General features: G+C 57.2%; 4 protein-coding genes across 4 annotated transcripts; 1 reads left to right on the top strand and 3 right to left on the bottom strand.

The window, feature by feature from the left end:
• On the bottom strand, nucleotides 1-942 carry GUITHDRAFT_119651 (hypothetical protein; the record flags this gene model as incomplete). The annotated part of the gene is made up of 2 exons (XM_005821080.1): nucleotides 1-177; nucleotides 586-942. The coding sequence occupies 2 exons, from the start codon at nucleotides 940-942 to the stop codon at nucleotides 1-3; spliced, it is 534 nt and encodes a 177-aa protein (XP_005821137.1).
• Nucleotides 943-1,753: 811 nt separating this feature from the next.
• Nucleotides 1,754-4,887, bottom strand: GUITHDRAFT_119650 (hypothetical protein; the record flags this gene model as incomplete). The annotated part of the gene is made up of 3 exons (XM_005821079.1): nucleotides 1,754-3,415; nucleotides 3,465-3,860; nucleotides 3,904-4,887. The coding sequence occupies 3 exons, from the start codon at nucleotides 4,885-4,887 to the stop codon at nucleotides 1,754-1,756; spliced, it is 3,042 nt and encodes a 1,013-aa protein (XP_005821136.1).
• A 2,816-nt stretch (nucleotides 4,888-7,703) lies between these two features.
• Nucleotides 7,704-13,966, top strand: GUITHDRAFT_90563 (hypothetical protein; the record flags this gene model as incomplete). Its single annotated transcript, XM_005821078.1, has 16 exons — nucleotides 7,704-7,779; nucleotides 7,911-7,999; nucleotides 8,046-8,105; nucleotides 8,150-10,222; nucleotides 10,746-10,885; nucleotides 10,948-11,032; nucleotides 11,068-11,183; nucleotides 11,243-11,341; nucleotides 11,398-11,471; nucleotides 12,167-12,443; nucleotides 12,536-12,721; nucleotides 12,773-12,854; nucleotides 12,963-13,165; nucleotides 13,493-13,541; nucleotides 13,703-13,789; nucleotides 13,886-13,966. The coding sequence occupies exons 1-16, from the start codon at nucleotides 7,752-7,754 to the stop codon at nucleotides 13,964-13,966; spliced, it is 3,729 nt and encodes a 1,242-aa protein (XP_005821135.1). The 5' UTR covers nucleotides 7,704-7,751.
• Nucleotides 13,967-13,993: 27 nt separating this feature from the next.
• GUITHDRAFT_147410 (hypothetical protein) lies at nucleotides 13,994-14,945 on the bottom strand (the record flags this gene model as incomplete). The annotated part of the gene is made up of 6 exons (XM_005821077.1): nucleotides 13,994-14,119; nucleotides 14,169-14,208; nucleotides 14,241-14,349; nucleotides 14,412-14,748; nucleotides 14,826-14,882; nucleotides 14,910-14,945. The coding sequence occupies 6 exons, from the start codon at nucleotides 14,943-14,945 to the stop codon at nucleotides 13,994-13,996; spliced, it is 705 nt and encodes a 234-aa protein (XP_005821134.1).
• Between the last annotated feature and the right edge of the window lie 418 nt (nucleotides 14,946-15,363).

Below are 15,363 nucleotides of genomic sequence, written 5' to 3'. Positions count from 1 at the left end.
CTAAACCTCCAGGCACACAGTCCACAGCGAGAAGCTGCACAAACACACACAAAACACAAGCCCGAAAAGAACCAGCACTGCTGGCTTTTTACCTTCAAGGCTGCCAGTAAATCCAGCACTGCTGGCACCCAGACGCGGCAGCGCCAGCCCAAGCGCGAAGCCGCGCAGACAAGCAGCCTAAGGGTCAAGCAATCAAGCAACAAGCAGCAGGAGCATGCAGGAGGAATAAAATCCCTTAGACGCGATACCCGGAGGCAGCCGACTGACCACTGTCAGTCGAGACGTCCGCTGCCGCCACAAAGCGGGCGGCCGCGGACGGAGAAAGGGCAGCCGCCGACAAGGAGCCGGCGCTGCCCGGGGGTCCGCCTGGGGCAGCGGACGGAGGGAGGCTGGACACAGGAACACGGTACCGCTCGAGGTAGTCCTCCTCGCTAGCCTCCGAGTCAGCGGTAGCTGAGCCGAGTCAGCGGTAGCCGCCCGTGACGGCGGCGACGCCGCGGCAATGCCCAAGGACCATCCTAGATCTGGGCGTGACCCGACCGATGCCGGGGAGGAAGCAGGCGAGCTCGGACCAGCAGCAAGCACCCCAGTGGTGTCGAGCTCTCCGGAGGCACCCGACGTCACAGTGAGGGACGGAGACGCCTCGCCAGCTCCGCGCCGATCGTCGGGGCCACTCGAAGGGTGTCCCCCATCGGAGTCGGAGACCTCCGGCGAAGACTCCTCGGGCGACTCGACAAAGTCCGAGGAGGAGCTGTCCTCTGGCTCGAGAAGTGCTTGCGCCCGCAAGGGCGTCATGCGCCTCGCACCAGACAAGAGCGCTTCCAGCGTCAGCTGCATGGTGAGGCGCTGATAGGTGGCGGCGCGTTTGCGAGCCAAGACCTCAGCAGCAGGTCCGTCATCAGGCACGAAGTGCCGACCAAACGCCGCATCCTCAAGAGGCATTGAGCGCTGAGGCACTTTTTACCTTCTGCCAGTAAATCCTATACTAGCGCTGAGCAATGATGTCCGCGAGATACCAGATGAAGCGGAGGGTGTCAGGATGCAGGGTACCGTCCGTCGAGATGGCAAGAGGGATGAACGCTCGAGGAGGAGTAGTCATGGCATATGCAGCGCGATGTTTGCGAATCTTCTCAGACGCTGCAACATGGAGGGCGTCGAGGTTGACCTCCCCCCACTTGGTCAGGTCGGCAGAGCTACCAATGTCCAATGTAAGGGTGGACCAACGTCACGTCCGCCATCAAGCCCTCGTACTGCTCGGACCCTCGATCGCGGATTCCAGGGATGTGGATATCGCCCTTCATCTTGCGGCCATGAGGATGGGAGGGTACCTGCCGTCGAGAACGAGGATCCCCCATTGTATCGATGACGCTCTGAAGACCAGCTTCGTTCAGCATCGACCGCTGACATCCATCACATTCCGTCGGACACAGTGGCAGATCGGCATGCCATGGAGATAGCAGTCGAGCATCTGAGCATAGCGGTGCGGGAAGGCCTTGAGGGATATAGGATTTACTGGCAGAAGATAAAAAGTGCCTCAAGCAAAACAAAGCAGGAACAAGCTGAACCGGCAGTTACATAGTCCACAGCGAGAAGCTGCACAAACACACACAAAACACAAGCCCGAAAAGAACCAGCACTGCTGGCACCCAGACGCGGCAGCGCCAGCCCAAGCGCGAAGCCGCGCAGACAAGCAGCCTAAGGGTCAAGCAATCAAGCAACAAGCAGCAGGAGCATGCAGGAGGAATAAAATCCCTTAGACGCGATACCCGGAGGCAGCCGACTGACCACTGTCAGTCGAGACGTCCGCTGCCGCCACAAAGCGGGCGGCCGCGGACGGAGAAAGGGCAGCCGCCGACAAGGAGCCGGCGCTGCCCGGGGGTCCGCCTGGGGCAGCGGACGGAGGGAGGCTGGACACAGGAACACGGTACCGCTCGAGGTAGTCCTCCTCGCTAGCCTCCGAGTCAGCGGTAGCCGAGTCAGCGGTAGCCGCCCGTGACGGCGGCGACGCCGCGGCAATGCCCAAGGACCGGCGTGACCCGACCGATGCCGGGGAGGAAGCAGGCGAGCTCGGACCAGCAGCAAGCACCCCAGTGGTGTCGAGCTCTCCGGAGGCACCCGACGTCACAGTGAGGGACGGAGACGCCTCGCCAGCTCCGCGCCGATCGTCGGGGCCACTCGAAGGGTGTCCCCCATCGGAGTCGGAGACCTCCGGCGAAGACTCCCCCTCGGATGACTCGACAAAGTCCGAGGAGGAGCTGTCCTCTGGCTCGAGAAGTGCTTGCGCCCGCAAGGGCGTCATGCGCCTCGCACCAGACAAGAGCGCTTCCAGCGTCAGCTGCATGGTGAGGCGCTGATAGGTGGCGGCGCGTTTGCGAGCCAAGACCTCAGCAGCAGGTCCGTCATCAGGCACGAAGTGCCGACCAAACGCCGCATCCTCAAGAGGCATTGAGCGCTGAGCAATGATGTCCGCGAGATACCAGATGAAGCGGAGGGTGTCAGGATGCAGGGTACCGTCCGTCGAGATGGCAAGAGGGATGAACGCTCGAGGAGGAGTAGTCATGGCATATGCAGCGCGATGTTTGCGAATCTTCTCAGACGCTGCAACATGGAGGGCGTCGAGGTTGACCTCCCCCCACTTGGTCAGGTCGGCAGAGCTACCAATGTAAGGGTGGACCAACGTCACGTCCGCCATCAAGCCCTCGTACTGCTCGGACCCTCGATCGCGGATTCCAGGGATGTGGATATCGCCCTTCATCTTGCGGCCATGAGGATGGGAGGGTACCTGCCGTCGAGAACGAGGATCCCCCACTGTATCGATGACGCTCTGAAGACCAGCTTCGTTCAGCATCGACCGAATCGTACGAGTAAGGTTGTCATGCGCCGTGGGAAGCTTGGAGGATCGGCGTTTGCAGGTCTGGAGATGATGTGCAGCAACGGAGGGATCGAGCTCGCGCTGACATCCATCACATTCCGTCGGACACTGGCAGATCGGCATGCCATGGAGATAGCAGTCGAGCATCTGAGCATAGCGGTGCGGGAAGGCCTTGAGGGGGTAGTAGCTCGAGACCCGCATCGGAGAGTGGCTCAGGTCTCGCTCAGGAAAATGAGCGAAGATGGTAGACTGCAAGACCCTATCCTGCGACTTGAGCGAGTGTGTCCTGCGGCTGTGCAAGGTGAGGATATCACGCTGCTGATCGGTTAGCGCAGCGCGAGCATGCACATGGCGAGGGAAGACGCGCATGACAAGAGGGGTCACATTTCGCTGCGCAGGCGGAGGAATGAAGTGCTCATGAGACGAGTCGACGAGAGCGCGCAAACCAGGGATGTGTACCACAGATGCCGGGGGGCGTCCTGCGTCATCCTCGGGCTTGTGTTTTGTGTGTGTTTGTGCAGCTTCTCGCTGTGGACTGTGTGCCTGCCGGTTCAGCTTGTTCCTGCATTTTTTTGCTTGAGGCACTTTTTACCTTCTGCCAATAATTCCTATGCCAAGGGTCATCAGGCACAGCAGCCGGGGCAGGTGGGATCGCCGCGCCATCTGCAGCCGGTGCAGGAGCCTTGACATGACGGTAGAGGATCGCTCCAGCATTATGAACGAAGTCGTGCGCCTCAACGAAGAAGGTCGCCAGAGGATGCTTCTGGGCACGGAGAGATCTCGAGCAGTGAACGTCCAGGCTATGAGGAGAGGGCAAGGTCCGGGACATGGGCTGGTCAGAGTACCAAGCGAGGAAGCGAGCGATAGCCGTATAGTAAACAGCGGGGTGTAGACCCTCAGAGGGCGTGAACTCGTCCCCTCCCCGACTATGCGGAAGCTCCCGCTTGAACCTCGCAAACTCTAGCAGGTCGGGATGCGCGGCGAGGTACTGCCGGGGAGGAAGCAGGCGAGCTCGGACCAGCTGCAAGCACCCCAGTGGTGTCGAGCTCTCCGGAGGCACCCGACGTCACAGTGAGGGACGGAGACGCCTCGCCAGCTCCGCGCCGATCGTCGGGGCCACTCGAAGGGTGTCCCCCATCGGAGTCGGAGACCTCCGGCGAAGACTCCTCGGGCGACTCGACAAAGTCCGAGGAGGAGCTGTCCTCTGGCTCGAGAAGTGCTTGCGCCCGCAAGGGCGTCATGCGCCTCGCACCAGACAAGAGCACTTCCAGCGTCAGCTGCATGGTGAGGCGCTGATAGGTGGCGGCGCGTTTGCGAGCCAAGACCTCAGCAGCAGGTCCGTCATCAGGCACGAAGTGCCGACCAAACGCCGCATCCTCAAGAGGCATTGAGCGCTGAGCAATGATGTCCGCGAGATACCAGATGAAGCGGAGGGTGTCAGGATGCAGGGTACCGTCCGTCGAGATGGCAAGAGGGATGAACGCTCGAGGAGGAGTAGTCATGGCATATGCAGCGCGATGTTTGCGAATCTTCTCAGACGCTGCAACATGGAGGGCGTCGAGGTTGACCTCCCCCCACTTGGTCAGGTCGGCAGAGCTACCAATGTAAGGGTGGACCAACGTCACGTCCGCCATCAAGCCCTCGTACTGCTCGGACCCTCGATCGCGGATTCCAGGGATGTGGATATCGCCCTTCATCTTGCGGCCATGAGGATGGGAGGGTACCTGCCGTCGAGAACGAGGATCCCCGACTGTATCGATGACGCTCTGAAGACCAGCTTCGTTCAGCATCGACCGAATCGTACGAGTAAGGTTGTCATGCGCCGTGGGAAGCTTGGAGGATCGGCGTATGCAGGTCTGGAGATGATGTGCAGCAACGGAGGGATCGAGCTCGCGCTGACATCCATCACATTCCGTCGGACACTGGCAGATCGGCATGCCATGGAGATAGCAGTCGAGCATCTGAGCATAGCGGTGCGGGAAGGCCTTGAGGGGGTAGTAGCTCGAGACTCGCATCGGAGAGTGGCTGAGGTCGGGGTAGTAAAATGAGCGAAGATGGTAGACTGCAAGACCCTATCCTGCGACTTGAGCGAGTGTGTCCTGCGGCTGTGCAAGGTGACTTGAGCGAGTGTGTCCTGCGGCTGTGCAAGGTGAGGATATCACGCTGCTGATCGGTCAGCGCAGCGCGAGCATGCACATGGCGAGGGAAGACGCGCATGACAAGAGGGGTCACATTTCGCTGCGCAGGCGGAGGAATGAAGTGCTCATGAGACGAGTCGACGAGAGCGCGCAAACCAGGGATGTGTATCGCATAGGATTTACTGGCAGAAGGTAAAAAGTGCCTCAAGCAAAACAAACAGGAACAAGCTAAACCTCCTGGCACACAGCGCACAGCGAGGAGCTGCACAAACACACACAATACACAAGCCCGAAAAGAACCAGCACTGCTGGCACCCAGACGCGGCATCGCCAGCCCAAGCGCGAAGCCGCGCAGACAAGCAGCCTAAGGGCCAAGCAATCAAGCAACAAGCAGCAGGAGCATGCAGGAGGAATAAAATCCCTTAGACGCGATACCCGGAGGCGGCCGAATGAAGTTTCAGTCGAGACGTCCGCCGCCGCCGCAAAGCGGGCGGCCGCGGACGGAGAAAGGGCAGCCGCCGACAAGGAGCCGGCGCTGCCCGGGGGTCCGCCTGGGGCAGCGATGCATCACTAGCCTCCGAGTCAGCGGTAGCCGAGACCAACACCACCCGTGACGGTGCCCAGGGACCGGGGCCGCGTGCGGCGGCGGCATCGGAGGCAGGCGAGCTCGGACCAGCAGCATGTGCACAACACAGCGAGAAGCTGCACAAACACACACAAAAAACAAGACCAGTCCAGGCGGCGGCGGTGGGATCCCCGCGCCATCCGCCGCAGCACTGAGGCCGAGGATCGCTCTAGCCTCAGCGGCGTTATGAACGCCGCCGCAGCAGTCACGCGGCCCAAGGACCCCGGGCGTCGGAGAATCGAATTAACAATATCATATGCCGACCGACCAATCTGGCTGGCCCGGAAAGGCTTGTTTTTCCTATTTCGACGAAGATCAATCAAACAAATTGTGGCTGGGATGAGAGGCCTAAACAACTTGCGGCTCAGTAGAGAGAGAGCCTGATTGAAGAGCCTTGGAGAAGAATCATCCGAATGTGTAAGGCTTGATCATAGTAGAATTGCCAAGTTACATGAATTTTCACAGTAACGAAACAATACCCCGAACTGGCAGAAAAACTCCAGAAAAACATTATGACTAACCAAACATAAGATCAACATGATTGAGCATGTAATCGAGGCTCATAATCGGCGGAGCACAAGTTTGTTGGACTTCTACTGCCAGTGCCAAACGGTAATGCAGACGGCATCACTGATCATCGGATATCGACCTTAGTTGCAACAAGACTCAGTTTTTGCTCAAGACCGAGTTTAACTAATGGCCGCCCGATGCAGTGCACACGAAACCAGAATTGAGGAGGACATGAGAGATAGACTGTATGCTAGGATGTGAAACCCGAGCATCCAGACATGAGAGGACCTTAGCAAGACGGCCGCGAGTCAGGAAGGCCTCCTCTTCGTCACACATGCCCGCCTACATGGCCCGGCGCCTTGAAACACGTAAGTCGTCTTGGGAGGCCGCGGACGGAGAACTTAGGGCAGCCCGGCCGCCGACAAGGAGCCGGCGATGCCGCTGGACGACTCGGAGCCCGAGCTTTGGAGCCTTCACTAGCTGAGCGTCTCCGTCCATCCGTGAGCCTGTTGGACACATTCGCGTCCCCCTCGTACTTTTTTGTTCAACGGTTGTACCGGGATCAAAAACTTTTTACCATACAATATTGGTACAAAATAAAAATATGCAATGATATATATATATTCTATAAATATACTATAAAAGTATACCTGCTATAAAAATGTACGGTATACTAATAAAACTCTATCGAATTTACCGCGTTCGCCGCTCCTAAAATGATCGTATGGTAGGGGGTAGGGGTAGGGAAGGGTTGCAGGCAGATCAGAAGAGGTGGGCATGCTGCTTGCGGCGGAAGGAAGAAGAGGAAGAGAATGCAGCGAAGCAGCAGCAGGAGGAGAGGTAGAAGGAGGAGATGAAGTAGGAAAAGTAGAGGGAGGGAGGGAAAGCAGGAGAGGTAGAAGGGGGAGGGGAAGGGGGAGAGGTAGAGAGAGGGAGCGCAAGGGGCGGAGTAACAGGAGCAACAGCATGGAGCAGGGGTTCACAAGAGAAGAGCATGAGCATAACAAGGAATATCTGAGATGTTTCAGTTGAAGGTACAATCTGAGCCATCACGAAATGGATGAGCATTGTTGTTTTCATGACGGCAATGCAACACAATGTGAGAGTACAACGTGCAAGAGGCCCTGCAACCCAATGCACAAAAATGAGCGAGCGAGCAAGAGCTTCTTTTGTTTTCAAGTCGTTGGACAAGGCTGTAGAGATAGTTTCAAGCCATTAGATGTCGAGCTCTCAGCTCGACGCGGAGTTACCAAGTACCGCTTTGATTTGTGTAGCTGACAACATCCTCCATTGCAGTGAATTTTTCTCTAACCCCCCAACCCCCACCCTCTGAGCGTCTGGACTCGTCTGTGAGTGCCATTTTTTTTCCTGTTTCATCCTGATTTGAGAGCTTCAGGTCCGTCAGAAATGTCAGCGTCTTCTGGGTGAGTGTTCCCTTAGTCTCAAAGGGGATTGAGGCTCTTGTCGCCTAGCAGCTGTCACCGCTTCACACAAGCCTTCCTCTGATTCGTCATGTCGCAGGGCTGGAGATTCTGATGATGTTCAGAGTAGGCTTTCGGGCACAAGCAGTGCTCTCCAGACTTTGCTGAGGAGACTCGGAAACGGGATGGAAGATTTGTTGCCGAATGCAAGCGGTAAGAGATACTCGTGTGACGCATGTTGCTTGATGGTGTGGTTGACGACTGATTTTTCTAAAATGATGTCTGATTTTCTCTTTTGTTCTTCTAATCTTTTTCTTTTGCTGACATTGCTTTCATGCAACAAGGTCGAGCAAGGATGAAGGAATTGCTTTCCTATCTGAAGGATCATGGGAACGATGTGAAGCAAATGGAGGCTTTGACAGAAATTTGCGAGGTTTGCAGCATTTTTTGGTATCACGACCATGATGACTTGTCATTAGGTCTTGTCTATGGGGCAAGAAGATATTCTCATCGGCTTCAATGTGGACTCATTTTTACCGGTCCATTCCTTCCGCGCACGCTGACGTTCACTCACTGATTTCAGGTTCTTGTTGAATTGCTCAATGCGGAGCACAACCCAGAGATCATGCTTCTCTCGTGCAGAGCTATTACACATATGCTTGAAGTGCTCCCTAAGTCCGCAGCGAAGGTTGTCACTTCTGGGGCAGTTCCTATCTTTTGTCAGAGGCTCCTGAACATTGAATTTATCGATGTTGCCGAACAGTCATTGTTGGCAATTCACAAATTATCTATCGAGCACCCAGAGCCGATAATGAAAGCAAATGGTTTGTCAGCTGTGTTAACTTTCATCGATTTTTTCGATATCAATACTCAAAGAACAGCAGTGATGACTGCCGCGAATATTTGTCGTAATATGTCTGGAGACAGTTTTGTGTATGTCTCAGACATGCTCCAGAATCTTACTTTCCTCCTCTCTAATTCGGATCAAAAAATTGTTGAGAGCTCTTGTATTTGCTTTTCCCGGCTTGTTGATTCGTTTGCAAAATCCTCAGTGCAGCTGGAGCAAATTTCCTCGTACGGAGCACTGCTTCGGCTCTTATCTCTGCTGAGACCCGGCGACCGTGAAAGCAGAGGCCTGACCACTGGTACTTATACCTTGGTCGTTAAGACGCTCGCCATATGCTGCCGGGGATCATCGAGTATCGCAATATCGTTGCTGAAAGAAAACATTGTTCAAACTGTGTTCCACATTATACGAAAGGAGGATGAAAAGCTGGGAGGGAATGCCTTGATCACTGCAGTCGCAGTGCATCGACCGATGGAGCAATTGCTGCACACATTGATGCTTGCGAATGAGGTGTTGCCACCGCTGAGGACGGATGACCGGGTAACTCAGTTTGTGCGTGACATCTCGCATGGTACGGATATGACTCAAGACCTGTACGGGGTCGAAGGCTCACTCTCACAATTGAACAACTTTGTTGAACTGAATCCAGGAGTCCTTGTGGAGTATTCCGAGCTCTTATATCCAATTCTTGTAGATATTTCTGTAACGATTGTAAATGACGCAATGAGGATTACATGTCTCTCGGCTGTTGCAAAACTTTTGGCCAGTTTGCAGAGAGATGAGTTGTACAAAGTTGTAAATGGTTCACAGCTTCTCGGTTACATCTCAGGATTCATCGCTACAGGAAGACCTGCAATTGCTGGTTTGGCTCTTATTGTTGCTGAGATGCTCTTAGAGAAGCTCCCGGAAAAGCTTGCTCCTCACTTTGCCAGGGAAGGAGTTGTACATGAAGTTAATCGACTATGCTCGAAAGAATTGGCAGTCCCCGACACAGCTATGGATGCCCTTCTTGATCATGCCCGGCACTTTCAAGCGACGCAACTACATACGGGATCGGCAGCGGCGGCATGTGCCAGCAGCGATATGCAGCTAGCAAAGGCTTCACAGGTAGCCAAGAGACTGGATGCAGGCGAGATAGAAGTCTTGAAGGATCTGAGAGATTTGTTTTCTTGCGCAAGAGAGACTCCGTCATGTTATCAGATCCTTACAAGTGGGCTAGCTTCAAGCTTGCTTTTATGGCTGCAGCAAAGAGTCCCAGGACGCTTAGTGGCATTCGTCAAGACGTTCTGCATGAAGAATTCCGAAGACGAAGATGCTCCGCTGCAGCTTCTTGTCTCAAAGTTCAACGAGTCTCTGAGTCTGGCGGAATCTTTTCCTATAATTATGAGTGACGCTACGGGCGACATAACGGCTGGCATCAAGTTGCTTGCGCAGCCTTTGAAGATTCGGCTTGTGAGAGATGCGGGAGAGTCTGGCATCGCAGACTACGGAAACAACGTCGTTCTCATTGAGCCATTGGCAACCATTAAGGCTGTCCACGACTTCCTCTGGCCAAAGGTTAGCCAGGGATCTGAGGAAGCTGAGCACTCGTCCCCTGCCATGGGCGCCGCTGGGTTTGATGATCGTTCGGAAGAGAGACGATTGCTGGATCACGAAGATGAAATCGACGAGGACGAGGACGAGGACGAGGACGAGCCGCCTGCTGATATCACTCGACCTACTCCAGCTCGTCCAAACCAGCAGGGCGGGGAAGTAGCTGCTAATGGAGACAAAGTGCAAGCGCTTTCATTCTTTACCAATGGGCGTCAGGTTGCGTTCAAGTGCCCCATCATCCAGGTGATGACCAGCTGACGAGCTCTGTGACTGGCTGATGCTGATGAGTCAGGCTGTCGGGGGCTCCTCGCCGGACTCGGCCAGCCCATACAACATCCGTCAAGTGTGGGATCAGGTGTCGCGTCTTGCTCCCTTCGCCGTCCTCCTTGCTGACTTGTTGCAGGTGCACACCATCACCTACCGGAGCCTACATCCCGAGGAAGCAACTGCCTCCACCTCCCCGTCAGTTGCCGATGCTCAAGCCAAGTTGCATTTCGCTTCCAGCACGGTGCTGCTGTCGAGTGAAGATGCTGTGTATTCCATGCTAGTGGAAGAGTGCGACTTCGTCGACGCTAGCATGAGTGCTGACACCAAGCTGATGCTGAGGACCCTCCGGGCTCTCTCGATCCTCAACAATCAATGGGAGCTGTTGTCTGACGGACAGCCTATGTACCCCCGTAGGCCGATGGTGAGGAGGCCGGGCAGGCGTAACGAGCTTTAAGCATGTCAGCAGATCAAGACGTCGGAGTTTGTGAACGTGAAGCTATCGTGGAAGCTCATGCGACAACTGCAAGACCCTCTGATGCTATGCACAAGCTCCCTGCCTAGTTGGTGTTCGGACCTGGTGAGGTCTTGCTCCCTCAAGATGCTTGTCCTCACGTGGCTGCAGGCGGAGTCTTGTGGATTTTGTTTCCTTTAGAATGTCGCGAGTTCTTCACCAGTTGCACAGCCTTTGGCATTTCACGGGCGTTGCACTCGCTGCAGCAGAGGGTGCAAGGAAGCTCTTCCTCCGATCGCCCTAGCGAGGTGGTCATCTCCCCGAGACTCTCTGACAGTGGAAGCTGACGAGACGCGTCAAGGTGCGAATCAGTAGAATCCAACGGGAGAAGATTCGGGTGAGCCGCGCTCGCGTGCTCCCTTCTGCCATGCGAGCGTTGGAGTTGTACGCCTCCCACAGGTCGTTCCTTTCCGCTTTGGTGACAGCTGGAGGCCTGCTGACCGCGCTTACTTGTTCAGGTCCATCTTGGAGGTGGAGTACTTCGGGGAGGCGGGAACAGGTCTCGGGCCCACACTCGAGTTCTTCACTCTCGTTGCTCAAGCGCTTCAGAACTCCAAGTGAGGGAGACACGCGGATCCGATAGGCGAAGGGTCTGACGTTCTCCTCCTGTCAGGTTGGGGCTATGGAGGGACAGCAGCTCGACGAGAGAGCGAGAGGGCGAGGAGCCTCTCCCATCCCCTGACGATGGTCTTGGCGAGGCCCCGGCACAAGCAGAGACGATCCGCGGCTTCCACGAGATCTGCATCCTCCGCTGCTCCACATGCACGACTGTAAGCGATCGCTCGCTCGCTGCTGCTGCTGCTAATTGTTACCAGGTTTCCTTCCCTCGGTGCGAACGACACTCAACGTTGCTGACCAAGCACCGCGAGGATGGAGCAGCTTCATGCCACAAGTGTGATGAGACGCGGGTGTGGGGGGGAGGGGCGTGCCAGCACTGCAAGGGTTCAGACTCACTGGCGATGGAGTGGTGGATGCTCTCGGACGAGGAGGCCACTTACCTTCACTCCGCGTTCCCGTCCCACCAGCAGGCGATCGACCACATCCTTCTCCAGTGCCCCGAGTGCCGTAGCGTGAACTTTCCCGGGACAGAGCAGAATCTTGTGGTCAATCGCGGAGGCAAGATGACGAGGTTCGTCGCTTCTGAGCGCTCGCTCCTTCTGACAAGCCGCAAGTCAATCAGGTCGAGTGATGCACGAGGTCGACTACAGGGCTGTCACCCGCCACGTCTCCAACTCCTGCTCGCACCTGCCGCTCCTCAAGGTCTTGTACTCCTTCCTCGCCGTCTCTCGCCCTCCTTGCGCTTCAGCTGGACTTCTCCTGACAAGCAGGTCAGGTGCCGGTGAGGCTTGAGGCCGAGGAGTGCGAGGCAGTCGCCAGGTTAGTGAGCAAGACCCCCGAGGCGGAAGAAGGAGTGGACGAGGTCTCGCAAGCCCAGCAGGTTCACACCTACGTGGTCGCACCCTACGGCCTCTTCCCAGCTCCTCTACAGCCAGCCAACGAAAGCGCGACGCTTCCCTGCTTCCTCTTCCTCGGGCGTCTGATGGGGAAGGCGCTGCTTGACCAGAGAAACCTCGACCTGCCCCTGTCGCCAGCGTTCTTCAAGAAGATGGTCGGTCAGGAATTAACGTTCCAAGACCTGGCTCTCATCGACCCAAAGCTGTAAAGGAGGGAGGAGGAGGGAGGAGGAGGGAGGAGGAGGGAGGAAGAGGGAGGAGGCTAGGCAGAACTGCCAGATTGATCGATGCCGTCAGGTATCAAACCCTCATGAAGATGAAGGAGGCGATCAAGCAGCGGGAGACGAACCCCTCGTCGGAGATGACGATCGATGCCTGCCGCATAGAGGATCTCTGCCTCGATATGACCTGCCCGGGCTACCCTGACGTCCTTCTACACCCCGAGGGCAACAACGTTTCCGTGACGGATGCGAACCTGCACGAGTATGAGGGAGCGGAGGGAGCTTCAGAGCTGTGGAGCTGACACTCGAGTAGATACGTGGAGGCTGTGGTGCAGAAGGTGATGGGCGAGGGAGTGGAAAAGCAGTTCGAGCAGTTCAAGAAGGGCTTCGATGAGGTGAACAGAGAGGGAGGAGAGACGAGGCGAGGGGGAACTGAAGGAAAGAGAGAGGCAGAAAGGAGGGGAGAGAGCAGGGGGAGGGGACGGGGTTTGACGATGTCGCAGGTTTTTCCGATGCGGCACCTGCGAGTTTTCAGCCCTGAGGAGCTCGAGCTGCACGTGCGAGGCGACCAGGAGCGATGGGACGCCGAGACCCTCCGAGCCTCCATCCAACCCGACCATGGCTACTCCGAGGCAAGCTTGCCTGTCTTATGGCTCATCAACGTCATGTCCACCATGGACAAGTCCGAGCGCCGTCTACTCATGCGGTTCACCTGCCCCTGCCCCTGCCCCTGCCCCTGCCCCTGCCCCTGCCCCTGCTTCTGCTTCTGCTTCTGCTTCTGCTTCTGCTTCTGCTTCTGCTTCTGCTTCTGCTTCTGCCCCTGCTTCTGCTTCTGCTTCTGCCCCTGCTTCTGCTTCTGCCCCTGCCCCTGCTTCTGCCCCTGCTTCTGCCCCTGCTTCTGCCCCTGCCCCTGCCCCTGCTTCTGCCCCTGCCCCTGCCCCTGCCCCTGCCCCTGCTTCTGCTTCTGCTTCTGCCCCTGCCCCTTCCCCTTCCCCTGCTTCTGCTTCTGCGTCTGCGTCTGCTAACGGGGCAGTCCGACTCTTCCAGCGGGAGGTCTGCGGCGCCTGACCCCACGGCTGACGGTGAGAAGATGAAAACGAGCAAGAAAAGTAGCGAGAAACAGGGGCAGGGGCAGGGGCAGGGGCAGGGGCAGGGGCAGGGGCAGGGGCAGGGGCAGGGGCAGGGGCAGGGGCAGGGGCAGGGGCAGGGGCAGGGGCAGGGGCAGGGGCTGAAGTTGTTGCAGGTTGTGAGGAAGGAAGCGGAGGCGCCTCTGACAGCAGACGACTACCTGCCGTCAGTCATGACGTGTGCCAACTACCTGAAGCTGCCGGTGAGGAGACAATGGAGGATGGAGGGAGCGAGGGCGACGGGGGGAAGATGTTGAGGGTGAGAGGGAGAGACGAGTGGAGAGATGACGTGAAAGCAGGAGTACTCGAGCGAAGAGGTGCTGAGGAAGCAGTTGTTCACAGCGATGCGAGAGGGTCAACTCTGCTTCCTGCTGTCTTGATTGAAGTTTATTGTTTCTGCTCCTCCCTCAGAGTTCATACCGCGTCACGTCCCACATCACACAGGGATCGAAGCCACCAGGCAGCGGCCCGATGATTACTCCAGGCCTTTGACGGCCCAGCAGTGCGTCAGCTGCTTTCTCAGCTGCATCCGCCTATGGGGTGAAATGAGGAGGCGGCGGGAGGAAGGAAGAGCAGAGACACCTGAGCAAAGAAGGCAGCTCGCTCGCGATCTTTCCTCTCCCTACCTCCAACATCAGCACCGACAACACTCACCCCTTCCTCTTCTCCTTCCCCTCCATCTCCACCTTCTTCCTCTTATTTCCATGCGTCCGCCCGTGAAAGTTTGCGTCAAAGTCTTGGGGAAGAAGGACCAAGCCACAACCTGCTCTCTAGAGCATCAGCTCTCGCGCTCCCCCTCCCCCTCATCCTCTCGACTCGTTTCACCTCTGGTGTGTTCACTAGCGCGGTGCTTTGAACGGACTCGGAGTCGATCTGTCAGCAAGGCATCAGCTGAGACAGTCTCTGTGTTCCTCACCCTCTCGATGAAGGCTGGCACTGCTAGTCCGCATGCCAGGTACTGTTCGTCCAGCTGACTCCTTGCTAGCAGCTTCTTGATCTGCTGCCCTTTAGCGCCTACTCCTCCTCCTCCTCCTCCTCCTCCTCCTCCCGCCTTTACCAACTGTGTTGCCTCCCACACGTTGGCTTCTCCTCCCCACAGGCGAATTCTCGAGCACGTCCTGCTGCTCCCTCCTGCTGTGTAGTCCTCGATCTCGAGTTCCACCTACGGTCACGTTACCGGCAACCCCAGCTGCCCCCCAGCACTGCCTGGCAGTAGGTCTGGATGTGCCGATTACTGACCCTCGTCCCCCTCCACACCCAGTGAGCCTCCGCCCCCGGCTGAAGCCCTAAGGTCAGCTGGGAAGCAGCAGGAGGCCAGCAGACCTTGCGCACGTCTGTCTTGGGGATGTAGAGCGTCATGTCCGGCTCCCCCTTGTCCAGCTGCTGGGGCGGCTGCTGGGGGTACGCGCGTGGGAGAGGCGGCGGGACCTCGTCCTCCTTGCCTAGTCGTCCTCGCGCCAGGGCCTGAGAGAGGTTCAGGAGGAGGAGGTGGAGGAGGAGGAGGAGGAGGAGGAGGGACCTCTGAGGGGAGCGAGTCGTCCTTGGGGGCTGGTCGCCTCGTCAGCGTCTCTGGTCGGCGCGTCAGGCGCGTCAGGGTGGGAGGAGTAGAAACCGAGATAGCAGAGAGCTTCGCGGGCTATCCAAGCGTCGAGTGCCTGCTAAAGGTCAGCAGAGGCAGGAAGGAGAGCAAGATAGTGGAAGGCAGGGATGCTTTACCGAGCACGTCAGCTGGAGGTTTGACAACGTTTCTGCTTCCCAGTTGCCTTTCCTCACAGTC

Source organism: Guillardia theta (assembly GCF_000315625.1).
Source record: "Guillardia theta CCMP2712 unplaced genomic scaffold GUITHscaffold_153, whole genome shotgun sequence".
NCBI lineage: Eukaryota > Cryptophyceae > Pyrenomonadales > Geminigeraceae > Guillardia > Guillardia theta.
The sequence above is the reverse complement of the archived record's forward strand: the minus strand, read 5'-3'. Positions and strand labels throughout refer to the sequence as shown.